Source organism: Gopherus flavomarginatus, chromosome 3, assembly GCF_025201925.1.
Source record: "Gopherus flavomarginatus isolate rGopFla2 chromosome 3, rGopFla2.mat.asm, whole genome shotgun sequence".
In the NCBI taxonomy this organism is placed as follows: domain Eukaryota; kingdom Metazoa; phylum Chordata; order Testudines; family Testudinidae; genus Gopherus; species Gopherus flavomarginatus.
The window spans coordinates 228340223-228358061 of record NC_066619.1 but is presented as its reverse complement, the minus strand read 5'-3'; the positions used below and the strand labels follow the sequence as shown (position 1 = coordinate 228358061).

The window sequence follows — 17839 nt, the reverse complement described above, 5'->3', positions numbered from 1 at the left end:
GAAGAATTATTTTAGATTAATTCTATCTTCACCTCTAAGGCTCACTCTTTTGATTCCCAGTTTCATAACCTGAGCATTATCGTTCTTTCCTTCGTTCCTACCTCATTCAATCTCTTGTTAACTGAAACCCCAATCCTGCAGTTTCTTCCAGGAGTATGGTACTTCGTTTTCTCTTCCCCAATAATCCTTACACATCCCCTTTTCCTGTACTGTTGTTACATGCCTTGACATACCTTTGTTTTTCCTTTTATAATTTAGATGATAACTTCAGGGCAGGTATCAGGTCTTAAATAGATTGGTAAAGTGCTGTACATTTACGGTGCCTTTTTAGTTCGTTTCAATAGTAAGTATTTACCAAATTGGAACAAAATGTTATCACTCAAAAGAACTCCAAAACATTAATATTAAACCTAGTAAAATTCTCTTGAGACATGAGAGGCTTTGTGCTTTAAGCATCAAGTTTAAGTGCCCATACTCACTGAAACCAGAGGTTTAAATCCAGGCAGAGTTAATTCATCCTTCAGACATAGATAAACTGAATACCATGCGGAGTACTACATGTAGACTCTTTCAAGTGAGACTGAAAAACTGAAGTCTTGTCTGATGTACCTGAACACTCTCTTGGAGCTTCTTGTAAGAGTTGCTGTTTTAAACCTCTTTGCCTTAGCTAAAATTCCCCCTTCCCTTGATGTGCACCAGTTGGTTAATGCCCTCCACCCTCATGGCAGTTGCATTTCAGTAGTGATGTATGTACCATACCATATGTACTTTGTGAGGTAATTTTTGTTCCTTTTGGATAAAAGATGTAACATTCATTTATAATACTAATCTATGTTATGAAGATTGGTGAGCTGAAATTGAAGCAAGCTTTGGCCAGCTTTGTTAATTAAAAACATAAGCGATGTGATTTTGAGCCTGCTGCTCTTAGAGTTGTCTTGGGGACAGAACCTGCACTATTCACACTATACATATTATGAAATGAAAGTGAGTTTATATACCCTTTTAAAAAGTCATTGCAAAAGTAAACCACGGAATAATTGAAAAGAGAATAAAGGCAGAGTCATTAACAGCAGTGAAACTGAACATTTATTTCAGAAAATTAATTAATTTAAACATCAACCTTATGTACAAAGAAACACGTAGTATGTCTGCAATATAAAAATCTACCACCTATATCACCCAAGATTAGATGCAATATGATAACTCTCAATTTTACTTTGTTCGAAATATAAATGTAAAGACTCTAAGTCTATACTTCGATATGATTTGTATGGTAGACATAGATCAGTGATAAAAAGAGATTAAAATATTTGGCATGCTTAATCACTGATTATACCACACTTTGAATCTGTACCCAAAAAGAAAGAGAAGCACATTCTTCTATGTGTTACATATCTCTAGATTGCACTAATGACATTTGCTTCACAACATGAAGTATGCTACCCTTATAATAAATAATGAAATCTGTCCTTGGGGAACAAGATCCAAACTTTGCCTGGTTCAAACAGTAGACAAGACTTGCAGATCTTGTCTCTCTCTCTCTGGCTGTCCCTGCAGAGCATTGCATGTGAATTAGCATCAGTAGGAGTTCACTTGGTTGAGGAGGAAAGGGAACAAGAAAGTGTTAAGAAAAGACAGTGAAAAACTGATGATATAAGTATGAATTCTAAAAGCTAATTTCTAGTTATGTTTTCTTATTCAGTTTCTCATCTGATATAAATGTTTTATACAAATAAGATTCAGATTTGTCATGTGGTAAATGTTTTAAAAACCTTTAATTTCTATGCATTTCCAGTGTACAATTCTCATAATAAAAGGCTATCTTTTTATACACTTAAACTTGACCATCATAACAAGCAATGTTAGGAAAACCAGCTAACTGTCTCGGAAACATTGTTGCTAGGTCTTTTCTCTGAAACAGTCAAAGTGAAAGGTGAGCAATGACTTCTCTTTACTGATTATGCAGAAAACTGCGATTACAAATCCAGTTTTAGTGTTGTGTGAACAATAGTCTTGTAGGTAGATGGATTATATTGGATAAAAAGATTGAATATAGTAATGACACAGTTTGTTTGGTTTATTGTTTAATTCTCTCAACTATTTTTCACTCTGAATTTTAGGGGAAATTTTAGATCATATTGGATTCGTAGCTGAAGAAAGTCTAGTTTTAAGCTCTGCAAGGAAGATTCTTACTCTCCAAAATGTGCTGTACTTCAGTCAGTGTTTGTTACACAGGGATATTTGTTATTTGACTGATGACTAGACTGTGTTCCCAGCCATTCAAGAGAGGAGCTAGCATCTCCCATTTCTTCTAGAAAGCGTATTGGCATTATGCCTCTCAATACAAGTATCAGCTGCTGGAACCTTTCCCTGCTGCCAGAGTCTTTCCCGCAGCTCACTTTTCACTGCAAAATGTAACTATGCATACCTGACATGCTGCTGCTGCTGCTACTGGTGTGCAGTGGCAGCAGCGGCTTATTTGTGATGGTAGATTTGGAAAGGCCATGTTAGGAACCTTCAGAGTCCATGTATGAAGCTTTTCCTCATTTAAATGTGCTGGATTGTAGGCTATCAAACTATATCAGATAATTTTTCATCTTGGAAGTTCTCAATTGAGGCCCCTTAAGAATACAATACAAGACCCATTTTTCTTTTCAGACATTTTATGAAGGGGCAAATTGGGTTGTGTATCTAAATACATAGAGTGAGTATGTTAAATAGTCTAAAAAATAAGAAGACAATACACTCACTTAGAAAAGTGTGAAAACATTGGAGAGTATGGTTTTTAGAGGAAAAAATTATCCCTAATTTTATATACTGAAACTAGCTACAGCAGTGCTTGCACATTAGAAATACATAGATAAATGGCTAGAGTAGTGTGGTTTATTAGTGTATTTTTAAAAATAATGAGTTTATGCCCAGGAACAATTGATGAATCTATCTTATAAATTTAAAAGTAAAGATAAATCTATGGTTCCCTTGCCCCTGTTGCTGTAGTATCTGATCTCTTCTTTATCTTTAATGTATGTAAGTAGATTACACAAGATGCAAGTGAGCAGGGAACTAAGAAACAGACTCAGTGATGTGTTGGAGGTCAAACAGGAAGTCTTGCAGAGCATGGAATTGAACGTTAGACTTCTGGGTCCCGTGTTGGAGCTCTAACCACTAGACCATCTTTGCACCCTACTCAGCATACTCTCTGCTGGGTATTTGTCAATGTCGCAGAACTGCAGTACCATTCAGCCTAATAGTAATTTTTTATTGGATGGCCCAGGATTGAAATAACAGAAATCTCATAGTTCAGAATTGACATAACAGTGCAAAGAAGTTTGTGTATCGTCTGTCTTCATTTTATACTTGGCTATAACCACTGCCATGAGTCTTCCACAAGCACCAAGAAATTTTGGTATTTTTATTTTATTGTGTAAAAATGTGAACCTTTTGAAACAGCTATGAAAATAAAGAAATTATCTTAAAAGCAGGACACTTCTGAACAAAAGGATATGTTTTCATTTAGCTACCAATATAGACTAAGTTATTGGGTGAATACTAACCAGGTGCTTGGCAGTGGAGGTGCAGTTCTGGAAACCACTTACTTACCTTCAGACAGATCCACAACCATGTTTATGTGCAAAGATCTACATGTCAGACCTGAAGAAGAGCTCTGTGTAAGCTCAAAAGCTTGTTTCTCTCAACAGAAGATTGTCCTATAAAAGATATTACTTTGCCTGTTTTCTCTCCGTAATCTAAGGATTTAGCACTTCCTGGTTGTAGTCATGAAAAATTTACCTAGTTTGTATGAACACCTGTAAAATATAATCTAGTGTCAAGAATTTAATGCACAGTATCTGTTTCTAATTCTATACTTGTTCATTTTTAACAGGAGACCCCAAAATATGGTTTGAAGGGTTACTATGTTTGTGTGACAACTGTAACAAGCAAACATTTAAGAGAGCTCTGGAAGCAGTTTAGGAGTCGAGATATGCTAAGATAAAAAAATGAAGGAGAGAAAAAACTTCAGCATTTGGTTGCTACTATTTTTCCTAGATACTGTGTGTGAAAAACGGCATAACACAGGTAAACTATATATCTTTCACTTGCAGCACTATGCACTGAATCATCATTGGGTTTTTTCACTTGATTTGCTGATTCATGGATTTTTTCAACCACTTTTTCAGTATGTGTTTTGTTTTAGGGGTTGACTTACACTTTTATAGGCCAGACGACAGTGTATCTTAAAGAATGTGTTTTTAAAGATATTTGTTGTTTGTATTTGTATTGAGATGTGCCTTTCATTTAAAGAATTTTTTTTTTCATTCTGGTGAATGTGCCTTTTGGCAGTGGTGAAAAATTATTTCCATGTAGAGGGGATGTGAATTTGTTTTTAGAAAATGAATATTATATGAAGTTTGTGTTAAAACAGGGATGCGAATGCATTCTGTAGCACAACAATTGCATAAGTGTGGAATGTATAGGTTGTAAGTACTCATGAGCCAACAAAGCTGTCATTTAAAAACAACTATAAGTAGCAGTTGTGATATAGGATAATGTGAATTATTGATTAAGGGGTTAATTAATTAAGAGGTACTGATGTCCAACAGCTGTAAGTCTTACTATTATAATCTTACTGATTCAGTTTAATAAAATCTCCTGATTTTAAGATTTCTAATTGTGTACAATATAATGAAAATAAAATGTCACCTTATTAGCTAATATTTTTATCATGTTAGTTAATACAATGCTATTTAATATATAGCATTGTGTTTCTGTAACTTTTTTGCCAGAGTATGGATTTCAGCTTAGTTATGTATTACTTGTTAATAATGCACTTTACTTAAAAGCTGGACATGGTATGAGGCAGAAATTAATCCTATCTAGTTTTGCTAGACTGGCATGCAGTAGTGAACAAATATTGCCCCCAGGTTGTGGCTTTAAAAAAATTAAAAGAAATGTAGGCAATAGCACAGAACTACAGCCAGTTACAAAATGTTACAATGATAAATGTAAATACCATGAGACTTTGGAATTCTACCTGAATCAAATTCTAGAATTAAATAATAAGGCTTTAATACACCTATGGGTTATGCAAGCAATCTGTAGCCTCCCTGGCCTCCTGTCTGTCAATTTCTATGTTATGAACAATGATTTTGTTATTGTTTTGTTGCTGTTGAATTAAGCCCTAAAAGGTCATGATTAATGGAGCACAATTTTGCTTGTTTTTACATATCCTGAGTCTTTTCTGTTTGGCTGGGGGATGGCAGGTTTGCCTCAATGTAGCGATTGAATTTAAAAGTTTTGTACTGCTTTTACAAGGCTGATAGCATAAAGTAAATAAAACCCCAAATACTAACTCACTTTAACATACAATTTTAATGTCACTCTTAAGAAAATTTATTGACTAGGAAATTAATTAGTATTTACATAAAAGCAATCTGTGCATGAAAACAGGGATTATCTAATTTTAATCTATTTACACTATCAGTTGTAAAAAAAAAAAGTTTGGTTTAGTGGTGCACTTCAGTCTTAAATCAACTATTAGACACAACATATTGTTTTTAATCTTTCATTGTTATCACGAACACAACAAAGAGTTTTATTTTTTCATCATGTAGAATGTAGCTGTCTGTCACTCAAAGATACTACATGGTCTTTAAATGCATGAACCAAAAAGTATATGTTTTGCTTCTTTGTTAATAAGCTTAAGTTCCAGGACTAATCAGTTTACCAAGATTTTATTCATTTTTTAATTGACTTTTAAAAACTTTTTTTTGAGAAATTCCACTGTAAGAATTTCAGAAAAATTAATGTTAGAATGTTTTATTTTGGCATGGCTTATCTGGCTTTTGGTAAAAATTATATAATAGGAAAATACTAGCTAGAAAAATGTCCGAAATATTCTACTGTAGACAGTATTTTGATGATAAATACTCATGCAGTCCCTACTTCACTCCCCTCCCCCAGCTGACAACTAGAAAATCAGAGATTTGGACTTATGCTGATAGGCCCTGATGTTGTAATTGACAGTATGCAGTGGACTGCTTTTTCGATGTGCAATCAATTGCAGGACCAATCACAATGTATGTAAAATCTTGGTATCACTTTTCCAATTTGTATATTTCTCTATATGGTGCCTAAGTACAATAGACTGGCATAAAATAGAATGTATTAGTGACAGATTAGTCCATAAGACTGTGCTTTCTGCTTTTGTTTAGTAATACAATAACAATGTATGTAACGGTACACTAATATGAAAAAATATGCTTTGTCATATTTGTGTTTACCTCAAAATAAACTCGCTTAAAACAAACTAATTTCCTTTGTTGCAGTGCAGATTAATCAAATTCAGAGCTGGCATTAGGGGTGGGCGGAGTAGGCAACTGCCCGAGATGCCATTCTAAGGGGAGGCACCTCCAGAGCAGGGGTGCCTGTCCTCACCCTGCTGCTTGGCTCTGCTGCCATCTGCTGCTGCTGCCGCCACTGCCCTTCACCTTGGAGCAGCCCCTGGCCAAGCTGTTCCCAGGAGTTTGCTGTGCAGAGCAGTGGCAGGAGGCTGATGTTGGGGTGTCCGCTTCCCCCCACCTATATACCCGGTCTCCTCTGAGCTGGGGTGGGGGTAGTCTGCACTGCTGCTTCTGAATCAGGAGTGGGAGCTGCTGGCGGGGGCTGCTGTCTGAACAAGCCTTCAGACTAGTGAGTGCTGTGCTGAAAGTGATAGTGTGCTGTCTCTCACATTCCCCAACACACACACACAGTATGTCACTCTCCCCCAACACACACTGTCTCTCTCATACTTCCCCAACACACACATTGTCTCTCTCACTCACACACATACACACGCGCTCTCGCTCCCTCTCTCTCTCTCTCTCACTCCCCCAAAACAGACACTGTCCCCCAGCCCCAAATAACAGTATTCTTCTAGAATGTAAATTTAGCTTGTACTCATCTTATCAGTGCTAGTTTAAAAAACATTAGCTAAATACATAATTTTAGACACTATGCAGAGGAAGGTCACTTTTTTCAAGTTGTATTTTTTTAGTTATAGCTGTAAAATAACTTAAAATTTGTATGAAAATAAATGCAGTTCCAGGTATGATACAGATAGCAATGATATGGTCAAATGTTAGTGAAGCATGTACATGATTGTGATTGGTAAACATAAATGACAAAATACTTAGAAAAATAAATCCCTGTTCTTAATAAAAGAGAAATAAACTTTTTGTTAAAATTTAGTAAATACATTTTTAGTAGAATGAAAATCAATTAACTAAAATAGAGTTGATAATGCCAGTGACCTAGAATTTGTTAGAGGAGGTAAAGGGATATTATGCAGATTGCATTTATTTTTAGTTATCTCTGCTAAAGATAGTTTACAAAGTATCAAACTTGTGTTTCTGATATCTGTGTTAAAGCTCCAGAATTGATATTTGAAGGCTTGAGATTGGGAGTATCTTGCTGTATTATCTCTTGATTGTTCTAAATTTTACATATAAATTTAAAATATGGTTTTAATTGGGGTTTGTATGTATTCTTTCTTTCTTTATATAGCAATTAGATACAGTGCTCCTGTCAGCTAATTCCTAAGTTATTATCTACAAAAATAACCCTAGAGTTTTCAGGTGCCTAAGTAGCCTCTGGAATAATGGTTAAAGTTGCCCAACGCCCCCAAAATCTGAAATGGCACCCCTGCTGAACCAGGAGTGGCCAGAGGGCTGCAGGAGGGTTGTGGGCTCTGTCAAGATGCAGCCCCCATGTGACTGCACAAAGCACGCCTTGAGCCTCAGGCAGAGTGCCAGGCACCACGAGCCACCGCAGCAGTGCAGAAGTAAGGGTGGCCATATACCGTGCCACCCTTACTTCTGCGCTGCTGGCTGTGGTGTTGCCTTCAGAGCAGGGCCGCTATCAGGCCGCCATGCCAGTGCTTAATTTGTGCCAGGACTGAGCTCTAGCACCTCTTTCAATACAAATTAAGCAGTTGGGGAGGCAGTGGAGCCTAGAGGTGATGGGGGGTGGAGCCCGTGGAGGCCGGGGTGATGGGAGGGTGGGGCACCAGTGGGGTATGGGAGAGCACCAAAATACAAATTCACCCATGGTGCCATTATCTCTAAGGCTGGGATTGCCAATTTTGGGTGGACATGTTCCTGGAGGTTTCGTCACATGACAGAATCTTTAATTACAGACTAGTCTTTAATTCCTGGACAATCCTGGAGGGTTGGTAACCATACCTAAGGCCAGCCCTGGTCAATTTCTCTTCTTTTTATAACGTTTTCTTGGTATTCACCACATAAAAGAGTATCATGAATCATAATTTCCCACTTTATCACAAAACAATTGTGCTCTTGATTTCTTTAGTAACTTTTGTAGATGTGTGACAGGATGCCCTCTGAACTCTCCCCAGCCTGGGCTGTCTCTCACAATGCCTTGCTATTGATTAGCAGCAACCCCTCCAGGAGCTCTGATCAATCAGCACAACTGCAAGTGGAGCCCCACACCCCACTATATTGCAATATGGGCAGTGCAAATTTCTTAATTGGTTCACCACTTCAACAATGGAAAGTGGACATACATCAGCCTTTGCCAACCTGAGCAGATTTGTCCCACACTTCATACAAATTCACTGGTAAAAATAAACAATTAAAACAAATGTATTGACTATAAAAGGTAGATATTAAGTGATAGGCAAAAAGTCAGAGTTAGTTACCAAAAGAAATAAAATATAAGTACACAGTCTAGATTAGGTATAGAATGTCACAAAATGTATATGCTGTCCTGCCACAGACTTCTGCACAGAGAGGACAAAGGTTTAAGGACACATAGGTGAAGCAAAGCAAGACAGTGGGAGATGCCATCTGGTGGGGGTTCACCCTCTGGATATGGAGCAGGGTGGTATAGTTGGCTAAAGAGATCATTGCAATAGCCTGTCCCCAATTGGCTAGCAGACTGGAAAATGTATATGCTGCAACTAAATAATGTGGAGGCACCAATAGGGGGCAAGGTTTTGGCTGAGGAGCTTGCTGAACTGTTAATGTTGACTTTTCAATTGCTCTTGGTACACTGGGGAAGTTTCAGAAGACTGGAAGAGAGCCAGTGTTGTACCAATATTTAAAATGAGTAATGGGATGACCCAGGTAATTATAGGCCTGCCAGTCTGACTTTGATCACAGACAAGATAATAGAGTGGCTGATACGGGAGTTGATTAATAAAAAATTAAAAGAGGGTAATATAATTAATGCCAGTCAACGTGGGTTTATGAAAAATAGATTCTGTCAAACTAATTTGATATCTTTTTTTTGAGGAGGCTAAATTTGGTTGGTGAAAGTATGTGGTGACGTGATCTACTTTCATCCTCTGAGCCTTACAGCAGGTAGTTAAATTGTATGTGCTTTGTTTCAAGACTATGGTTTCTGGCTGCAAATGATGAACTTCATCCAGCTCACGTCAGTCCTGTATTCAGGAGACACAAATGTCTCCTCTCCCATAAATCTCCAGTTATGGATTTTTCTCTGCTGCTTGGTCACATACGGTCCCTCACTCACCTGACCAGAAATAGAAAACAGCTAACTTGGATGCTGAATTAAGTCAAATGGGAATGTTCAGACATCTCTACATGGAAGAGGGGTTGAAGCTTCAGGGCAGGAAGCTAGCTACAGAAGAACTTCCAGGGAGCTTTTACTTTGCCCCCAACCCACCATATTAGATTTTTTTTAAGGCCATCAGGGACTATTTTAATAATCTTGTCTGATCTGCATAATACAGGCCATAGAACCTTACCCAGTAATATCTGCACCAATCATCTATTTTAGAAAGACATGCAATCTTGGTTTGAAGACTCCAAGGGATGGAGAGGTAAGCTGTTCTAATAGTTAATTATACTCATTGCTATAAAATTCTTCCCTATTTCTAGTGTGAATTTGTCTAGCTTCAGTTTTCAACCATTGGATACTGTTAGCCTTTTTCTGCTACATTAGAGAGCCCTCTACAATCTGAAATCTTTTCCCTATGTAGATGCTTGTTAACTGTCATCAAGTCACTTCTTAGCCTTCTCTTCAATAGATATAGATTGAGTTGTTTCCATTTTGAGACTCTATCTAAGGGCTAGGCATATCCATGCAATTAAAAATAGAACTTCTGCCATAATACTGAATATATTTACTAAATCTGAAAAATAGGTTTCCAAAGAGTAAAATCTTCCCAATCTTGAATATGGCCATTTGTCATAACTTCCTCATCATCATCTCCCATTCATTATCCCTCATTTCCAAGATCCCTCACAATAAATGTATCGAATAAATTATTCTTTGTAATTATTCACTCCAATGCAGTACTACGACGTCAACCAATTTTGCAAGTTTATAGAGAACTGACTTCACTGTAAAGTCCACACAATTCTAACTACCTGCAAACTCTGCCCCATTGGTCATCCATTCAATTATTCTGTATGTGTCAGTATGGAGGCTGGAGTGGGAACGGGGCTGAGCTGAATTCCCAGTCATAACAATGTGGATAGATGGTTCCTCACAACCCCATGCCTTACTGATCATTTCCTCACTCATCCATTTGTCCCCCACTGCTTGTTCTACCCAGCACTACCACTACTGGTAGAAAGTAGAAGAGGCAGTGTTGTGCAGTACCACACTGGGGAAGAGAGAAAGCAAATACAGGGACAGAACCGAGAAATAAGCAGGATCTCTCCTTTCCTTATAGGACCCACCCCACAAAATGGGAACCCCCCAGTTTTAGTAGCGTTTTCCTGATTTCATTGGTATAGTCTGAGATGACCTCAAGAAAGGTTTGTCATGAAGCAAACAAGCCAACTTGGGTTGACCATGTCAGACAGGGTAATAGGAAAGTGGTCAGGTATTTGCTACGGAATTGGAGTAATGACCGTGCTGCACATTAAGTGATAGTCTGCTGTCTGGGTTGCTGGAGGAAGTTTTGTTCCTCTTTAAGGGGTAGAAAGAAGTGGAATGACTTTGCAGCAGCAGTGGCAGAGCGGATCATGGGTAACCAGAAGAGAGGGGACATTATATAAGTACATGCCAGGCAGGAGAAGCCCTCGTTTACCTGCACCAGGCAGAGCAGCAAGGAGTTTAGCTCTTTAATCTTCATGGCACCCTGTGGTAGTAGGAAAATGAGAGCAGGAAAAGGGGGGAGGAATCCCCCTCATTCCAGTCCACGGAGGGAGAAGCAGGCATTGGACGGGGGGATAGCTCAGTGGTTTGAGCATTGGCCTGCTAAACCCAGGGCTGTAAATGCAATTCTTGAAGGGGCTGTTTAGGGAACTGGGGTAAAAATCTGTCTGGGGATTGGTCCTGCTCTGAGCAGGGGGTTGAACTAGATGACCTCCTGAGGTCCCTTCCAACCCTGATATTCTATTATTCTATGATTTAATAACAAGAAGGGGAGGCAGACCACATTTCAGGCATAGCTCTGAGCCATAACAGATCAGTAAGGATGCGGGGAAGTCCCCGCCACCAGCCTGCAGCTCCAGTAGTACGCAGTTAATGGGAGAAGGGGTAGGGGATCCAGCCTCAGGCTTCTCTCTAAGTCATTGCAGGTGAGGAGTGGCTCCCCCTGACAGCCAGGCATAGTCAGGCATGCTAGAGCAGAGAGGGGAGGGATTTTCAAACCCAGCACAGGGTGGATGAGGTAGCACTGGAGGAACCATGGGGAACACATGGGCAAGATGCTTGACCCAGGACTGGGGTTGGTAAATCCCAGGGTGCTCTGTCTGCTTATCAAGTGGATTCCTCTGAGCTGAGAGGTGATGTGGATCCTGGGGAAGCAAATACCCCAATGGTGAATTGGCTGCATTTGCAGGTGGGACAGCCAACTGAGAATTGAGTTAAGTGGTCCAGGCAGTTGCTTCCAATATTGTTTCCACAGCACTGCAAGGCTTGCAAGATGCAGTGGGTTGCCCAGAGCTAGGGCAGTCATTTCAACAGATTGCAGGAGAGGTGAGCAACACTACTGGCAGGGGTGAGTTTGATGAGCACCAGATAGAGGTTGCAAGGGCAGGATGTGAAGGTGGGCTCCTTCTACCTAATGTGGCAATGGTTGTCTGTAGGAGGGATCTTGGGGGATTCAGGGACCTGCCCCCCTTTTCCCTTTGGTGGACTTAAATGGTAGGGAGGAGAGGGTGGAGTAACAAATAGGATATGGGGAAGATTGGGTGTCCTAGAAGCTGTATCAGATATCTGGGGTACACACACCTTCTGTGAGTGCTAATGGTATTACACAGTTGTTACAAGTTACCCTTCAGTCATTGCAGCAGCTGGGAGCACCCATGGGTGGAGGGTCAGGAAGGAAAGTAATGGAAGCCGAGCATGGGTTTGAGAGACAGGTGATAGTCAGGTGGGGCAGACCCCTTGCCAGGGAGTGGGAGTCTTTAATGGATGGGAGATTTCTGGGCACTTCTCAACTCATCCATTGCAAAGGGACTGCAATTTGTGGAATAGAATTGCTGCCCCAGGAGTAGCTGGAGGGCAACAGGGCACTGAGGGTGCCCCAACAGGCAGTTTCACCTGCTAAGGGCAGTAGCATAGCTGGCGGGATTCCGCGGAAGCAGCCGTTTGCCGTCAGGCCAGCAGGCGCAGAAGCGGCTCCTGCCGGCCGGCGCTGCCAGCCACAGGCCAGAGGAGCCGTGGGGCAGCAGGCTGGCGTGGAGCTGCGCCTGCCAGCCAGTGCTACCCACCACATGGCCAGAGGAGCTGTGAGGCTGCCCGACGGCGCAGCCAGCCACACAGCCAGAGGAGCTGCAGGGCAGCAACGGCAGCCCGGTACGGAAGCGGCGCCTGCCAGCTGGCGTTGCTCACCACACAGCTGGAGGAGCCGCAGGGCGGCAGGCCGGTGTGGAAGCCGCGCCTGCCGGCCGGTGCACACACAGCCAAGCACTGGGACAGGAGCCAGGGACAGGCGGCAGCGCAGAAGGGAAAGTGAGCGGGGAAAGGGTCCGGTCTGGGGGCGTGGCCAGAGGGGGGAGCCAAGGGGGTGTGGCCAGAGGGGGAACGGGGGGGGGGTGCCTTTTTTATGTTTTTGCTCCCCCTACGCTGAAAACCTGGCTACACCACTGGGCTGACCCAGTGGGATTCATCTTCTCAGTACTACTAAGAATACAATTTTGAGAGATGAACATGTGAACAAATTGTCATTGTTGCACAGGGAGGTGCTGACACACAGTAAGCCACAGCAGAGTAAGTAGGACAATGAAATGCTTAAGCGGCCAAGGTTGGTGAGAATATGGGAAAATTTGGAAGCTGCCTTCCTGATCCAGGTGAGAGTTATTGCAGAGGCTTACCCAGACAGGTGGCAGTATCACGTTAGGCTATATTTACATAGAGTATGGAATTTCTTTTCCATGTTCTCAATCATTATTTCATTTTAATCTGGCTAATGATATAAAGGTAAATTCAGCCCTCAGGTAAGTGAGTACAATTCCATTAATGCCAGTGGAGTTACATTAGAACTACATTTCACCCTAACAGAATGACAGCAACTAGTCCTCTACAAAGCAACTGAAAAAGCCATATGCATCGCATGTATGCGATGCACACTGAAATATTCTCTATACCGCTTCATCTTTTTTCCTAATGTCACTGACAACCTACCATGCAGACATGTAAGTATTATATAACAAAAAGATTTTTAAAGATTCATTAACAGTTCAAAAACTAATGTATGCCTTTATGTTTATTTACAACATTTCCTTGGCATGTATTATGATTGATGAGCCATGTTTATTTCCTGCATACAGCTAAGGTAGCCTACAGTGCTGTAAATTGACTGATGAGGAAATTCTGATGCCATCAGAAATGTTCTGCTGCATGCAGGTGCTGTTTGAATACTCACATAATTTTAAGTAAATAAAAAGCAATACAATACTTCTTCCTTTTTCTATGATCCTTGAGAAAGCATGCGAGGGCTGAGACAATCAGATATTGGAATACACCTCTACCCAGATATAACGCTATCCTCGGGAGCCAAAAAATCTTACTGCATTATAGGTGAAACCATGTTATATTGAACTTGCTTTGATCCACCAGTGCGGTGCTTGACTGTTATATCCAAATTCGTGTTATATCGGGTCATGTTGTAGAGCTGTATTAAAATATTAGTCTGACAATGCAATGTTCATAAATATAATAATAGCACTTATATAGCTTTTTAAATCCTCAAAGTACTATACAAACATTCACTTGCCATGTTATGCCTGGAGTTTCCAGCTGCCAGCTCCTCATTATATAGCAAAATAGGAAATGGAATAACAGATCAGATCAGTGATCCATCTAATGCAAGTACCCTATGTCTGACAGTGGACAGTGCCAGATACTTCGGAGGAAGGTGGAAGAAGCCAAATGGAATGACTTGCCTCTCTTTCTTCCTAACTCATGTCAGTAAATGGTTGGCACATGTCCTGCAGGAAGCGTTTTATCCCTCATACTTTTAAAAACTATTTTATGTAACTGTGGACGTTCTCATTAGACATATAAATGTCTAATCATTTTCATTATTATTTTACTAAGCTTTTGTCTTCAGTGATACCTTGTGGCAGTGATTTTTGCAGGTTTATTAAGTATGGTGTAAAAAAAGTAATTTGTTGTCTTAGTTAGCTGAATGTCTCTTTTTCCTTGTATTATGGAAAATGATTAATAAGTGTCAAATTTACCTTCTTAGTGTCATTCATTATTTTTAATACCTCAGTCATGTCTCATCTTGTCTCCTCTCCTAATATTTTCAGTCTCCTCTTATATCAAAGTCTTTCAGTGACTAACAGTGTTCATAGTCCAATTCTGTAACCTTTCTGTTTCTGTAATACCTTTTTTAGATGGGATTATTAGACCTGAACACAGTATTCCAGATGAGAATAAACCAGTGATTGATATAATGGCATCATTATTTTATCATTTTATATTTCATTCTTTCTATGGCCTGACATTTTGATTTATCTTTCATCCCAACTGTACTGAGCAAATGTTTTAACTAAACTGTCCACTGTGACATGTGGGTCTTTTTCCTGAGTAGTTGCAGATAATGTAGAAACCAGGAATATTTAGGCGTAATTCAAATTATCCCTCTCAATATGTATTACCTAATGCTTATTAACATAAATTTCATTATGCTACCTATTCACCCAGCTTTACTATGTCTGTTAAGCTGTCTGGAATGGCTCAGGAGTGTGAGTACCAACCTCAGGGCAGACTGTTAAGAAGCAGGGCACAAACCCCAAACTGATTGTGAGTTCTATACTTAAATTTCACCAACCAAGTATCAAATGTGAACTCCTCAAGCAATATAACAGTCTTAACTTGGAGTCACAGACAGCCCCTTTGGGTAATCTGTTCTATCTTGCCACCCAGGTAAACTTGCCTTTATGATAGATGGTCCCTTATACCAAAAATCACAACAATATTCAAGTTATTCCCAGTCCCAAAGGACCAGTCACTTCACCGCAGGTCAGTTGCACCTTAGAGCCTATACTAAAGACAATGCTTGTAGCCAGTCCTATAATACGTTAACAAGATTATTACCTACAAAAAAGAAATTAGTTATTTACAAGGTTAAAGCAGGTGAACATACACACACAAATGAGTTATAGTCTTACCTTTTAAAAGGTAGTAGAAGCTTCTATAATATGCAAGCTCTACAACTCCTTTAGAGCTAACCGAGGTCAAGCACTGGGGATCCCTTGCTTCTGCTTAGAAATCTTGCCCTCCCAGAGTCCAAGCAGTGTAGAGATCCATTTTCTTCTGGTTAGGGATTTTTATTTCCTTCTCCCAGAGTTCAAACTGATGGGATGAGTCCACACACACACACACACATTCTCTTCATGGGTGTGGTGGGGGAGCAATTAAAGTCTTTGTTCTTTGATGTTTCATAGTGGCTCATTTGGTTTCAACGGGCCTTCTTGGTGGGCAGGACTTACCATCTTTTGTAGGAAGCCTGCATTTTACATAAATTAATACTCCTTTCCTGTTCGATCATTTACAAATTTACAGAGATTTATAATACAACTACTCAATATAATCTTACACAGTGGGGTACAGATGTTATAAATGAGATTACTACATGCAGCATCCTACAAGCATTTCTTAAATTCTTAACACTAAGCATTCTTAAATTTAAGATCTATTTTAACAATGCTAATATGCAGGTAAACCAGACTAGTTTCCAGTTATATATTTGTCAGAGTTCAGTTGAGCCTAGGGGCTGTGGCATGAGCTGGCACCTGCTCTGCCAGTGTCATAACTTCTTTTTGTAATTCCTCAGTCTACCTAGTTTTGAATAACCTAAACATTTTTGTCTGATATGTAAATTTGCCACCTCATGGTTAAAATCCCCTTATCCAAATCATTAATAAATACACTAAACAATACCACCCCTAGTATAGAACCTTGTGGTTACACCCCACTACCCCTGCAATGTTGAAAACTCTTTTACTCTTTTTGTATCTCAAGGCCAATTTCTAATCTATGACAATCTATACCTCTCACACTGTGACTTCAGTTTCATTAATAGCCCATTGTGTGAGACCTTGTCCAAAGCTGTTTGAAAATCCAAACACACTTAAATCAACCAGCTCTTTCATAACTACTATATTGTTGACACACTCAAAGATTCTAGTAGATTGGAGAAATGCTCCCTGCTGTTCCTGGCGGTTCTAATTTTGGAACTCTTAATTCAGCAACTAATTTGTGCATACACACCTAATTATAATCTGGATTTACTATGCCATTTCACAAGTATTTCTGTGTGAGAAACATTCATTAAACCAGGTTTGGGAAAAAGTAAGTCAGCATACTGTATCCGCTGGTGTCTTGCCAACTAACCCATTGTGATGTCAAAAGTAGAACTGACTGTCATGTTCACTGAAGTGTGAGCCACCATTTATTGTGACATCACTGGCAGCCTACAACAGTCACTGTATCTGTTACTTTACAGTAATACTTAGCATTTAGATAGCACTTTTATCCATATATTCCAATGCATTTTACAAAGGTGTTTAAGTATCATCCTTATTTTAACTGCTGGGGAAATTGAGGGATTCATGTCTTGACTGCAGACAATGTGCTCAGCATTATATAGAACACAGAAAAAGATAGGGTCCATGTCCATAGGTCTGTATAGTCTAAGAGCATGAAAACATTGTTGCAGGTGTCTATCTTATGTTCTTTGAGTTAAATGGAACTACACATCTGCCTAAAGTTAAGTAGGTGCATAAGGGCTAGCAGGATCAGAGTCTACAGAGCAGGCCCAGTGCTTCCATGAAAGTCGGGAAAAGAGAACTGATCACATATGATCAAGCCCGGGTCACTGGTTTGCAGGATCCCATGGGGTATCAGGCCCAGCTAGCCTGAAGCAGCAGTGTTGCTCCAATTTGACGTTGATGCTAACTGCGTTGGTTTCAGCGGCATTACACCCCACTACAACTGAAGGCAGCAGCGCATCCTAATCTTCGTGCCAGCTGCCAGAGGGCACACGGCTCTTTCCTGTCAGTATCCAAGGCAGGTGCTCTGTCTTTCCGTTTTAAGCTAAAAGCAAGCTCCGGGTTTCCCTCCCTCCGGCCTGGCAAGTCCCCTCCGCCGAGCGAGGCCCTAATGAGGAGCCGAGGCGGGGGAAACACCGCCGCTTCCCCCACGCGGCCCGGGGCTGTTATAGGAGTAGGTGGGAGCAAACTACCTGCCCTGCCCCATTTCCTCAGGAGTGGAGCTCCTCGCTGTCCGTGCCCCAGCGGCTCTCAGCCCGGCCACCCCCAGCCTCATTCCGTGGGGAGGCTCCGCCCCCTCCCTTCCCACGCCCGGGGGAGGCGGGGGCCCGTGACTGTGGAAGCGGCGGGGGCGGAGC

At 40.6% G+C, this 17839-nt stretch overlaps 1 protein-coding gene and 1 long non-coding RNA gene across 6 annotated transcripts in view; one reads left to right on the top strand and one right to left on the bottom strand.

Moving 5' to 3' along the window:
- The window catches only part of MICU3 (mitochondrial calcium uptake family member 3), a 120755-nt gene extending 114444 nt beyond the window's left edge, over positions 1–6311 (top strand). For 4 of the 5 annotated variants that reach the window (XM_050947786.1, XM_050947788.1, XM_050947787.1 and 1 more), the window contains one exon: positions 3884–6311. In XM_050947786.1, the coding sequence (XP_050803743.1) occupies positions 3884–3994 (111 nt within the window). In that variant the 3' untranslated portion in view covers positions 3995–6311. The remainder of the gene's footprint in view (positions 1–3883) is intronic. The other variant, XM_050947785.1, reaches the window with a different exon arrangement.
- Positions 1069–17810, bottom strand: LOC127048388 (uncharacterized). The gene is made up of 2 exons (XR_007773634.1): positions 15600–17810; positions 1069–1592 (listed from the first exon to the last, which is right to left on the bottom strand). It is a non-coding gene; the product is annotated as an uncharacterized LOC127048388 (long non-coding RNA).
- Positions 17811–17839: the final 29 nt, after the last annotated feature.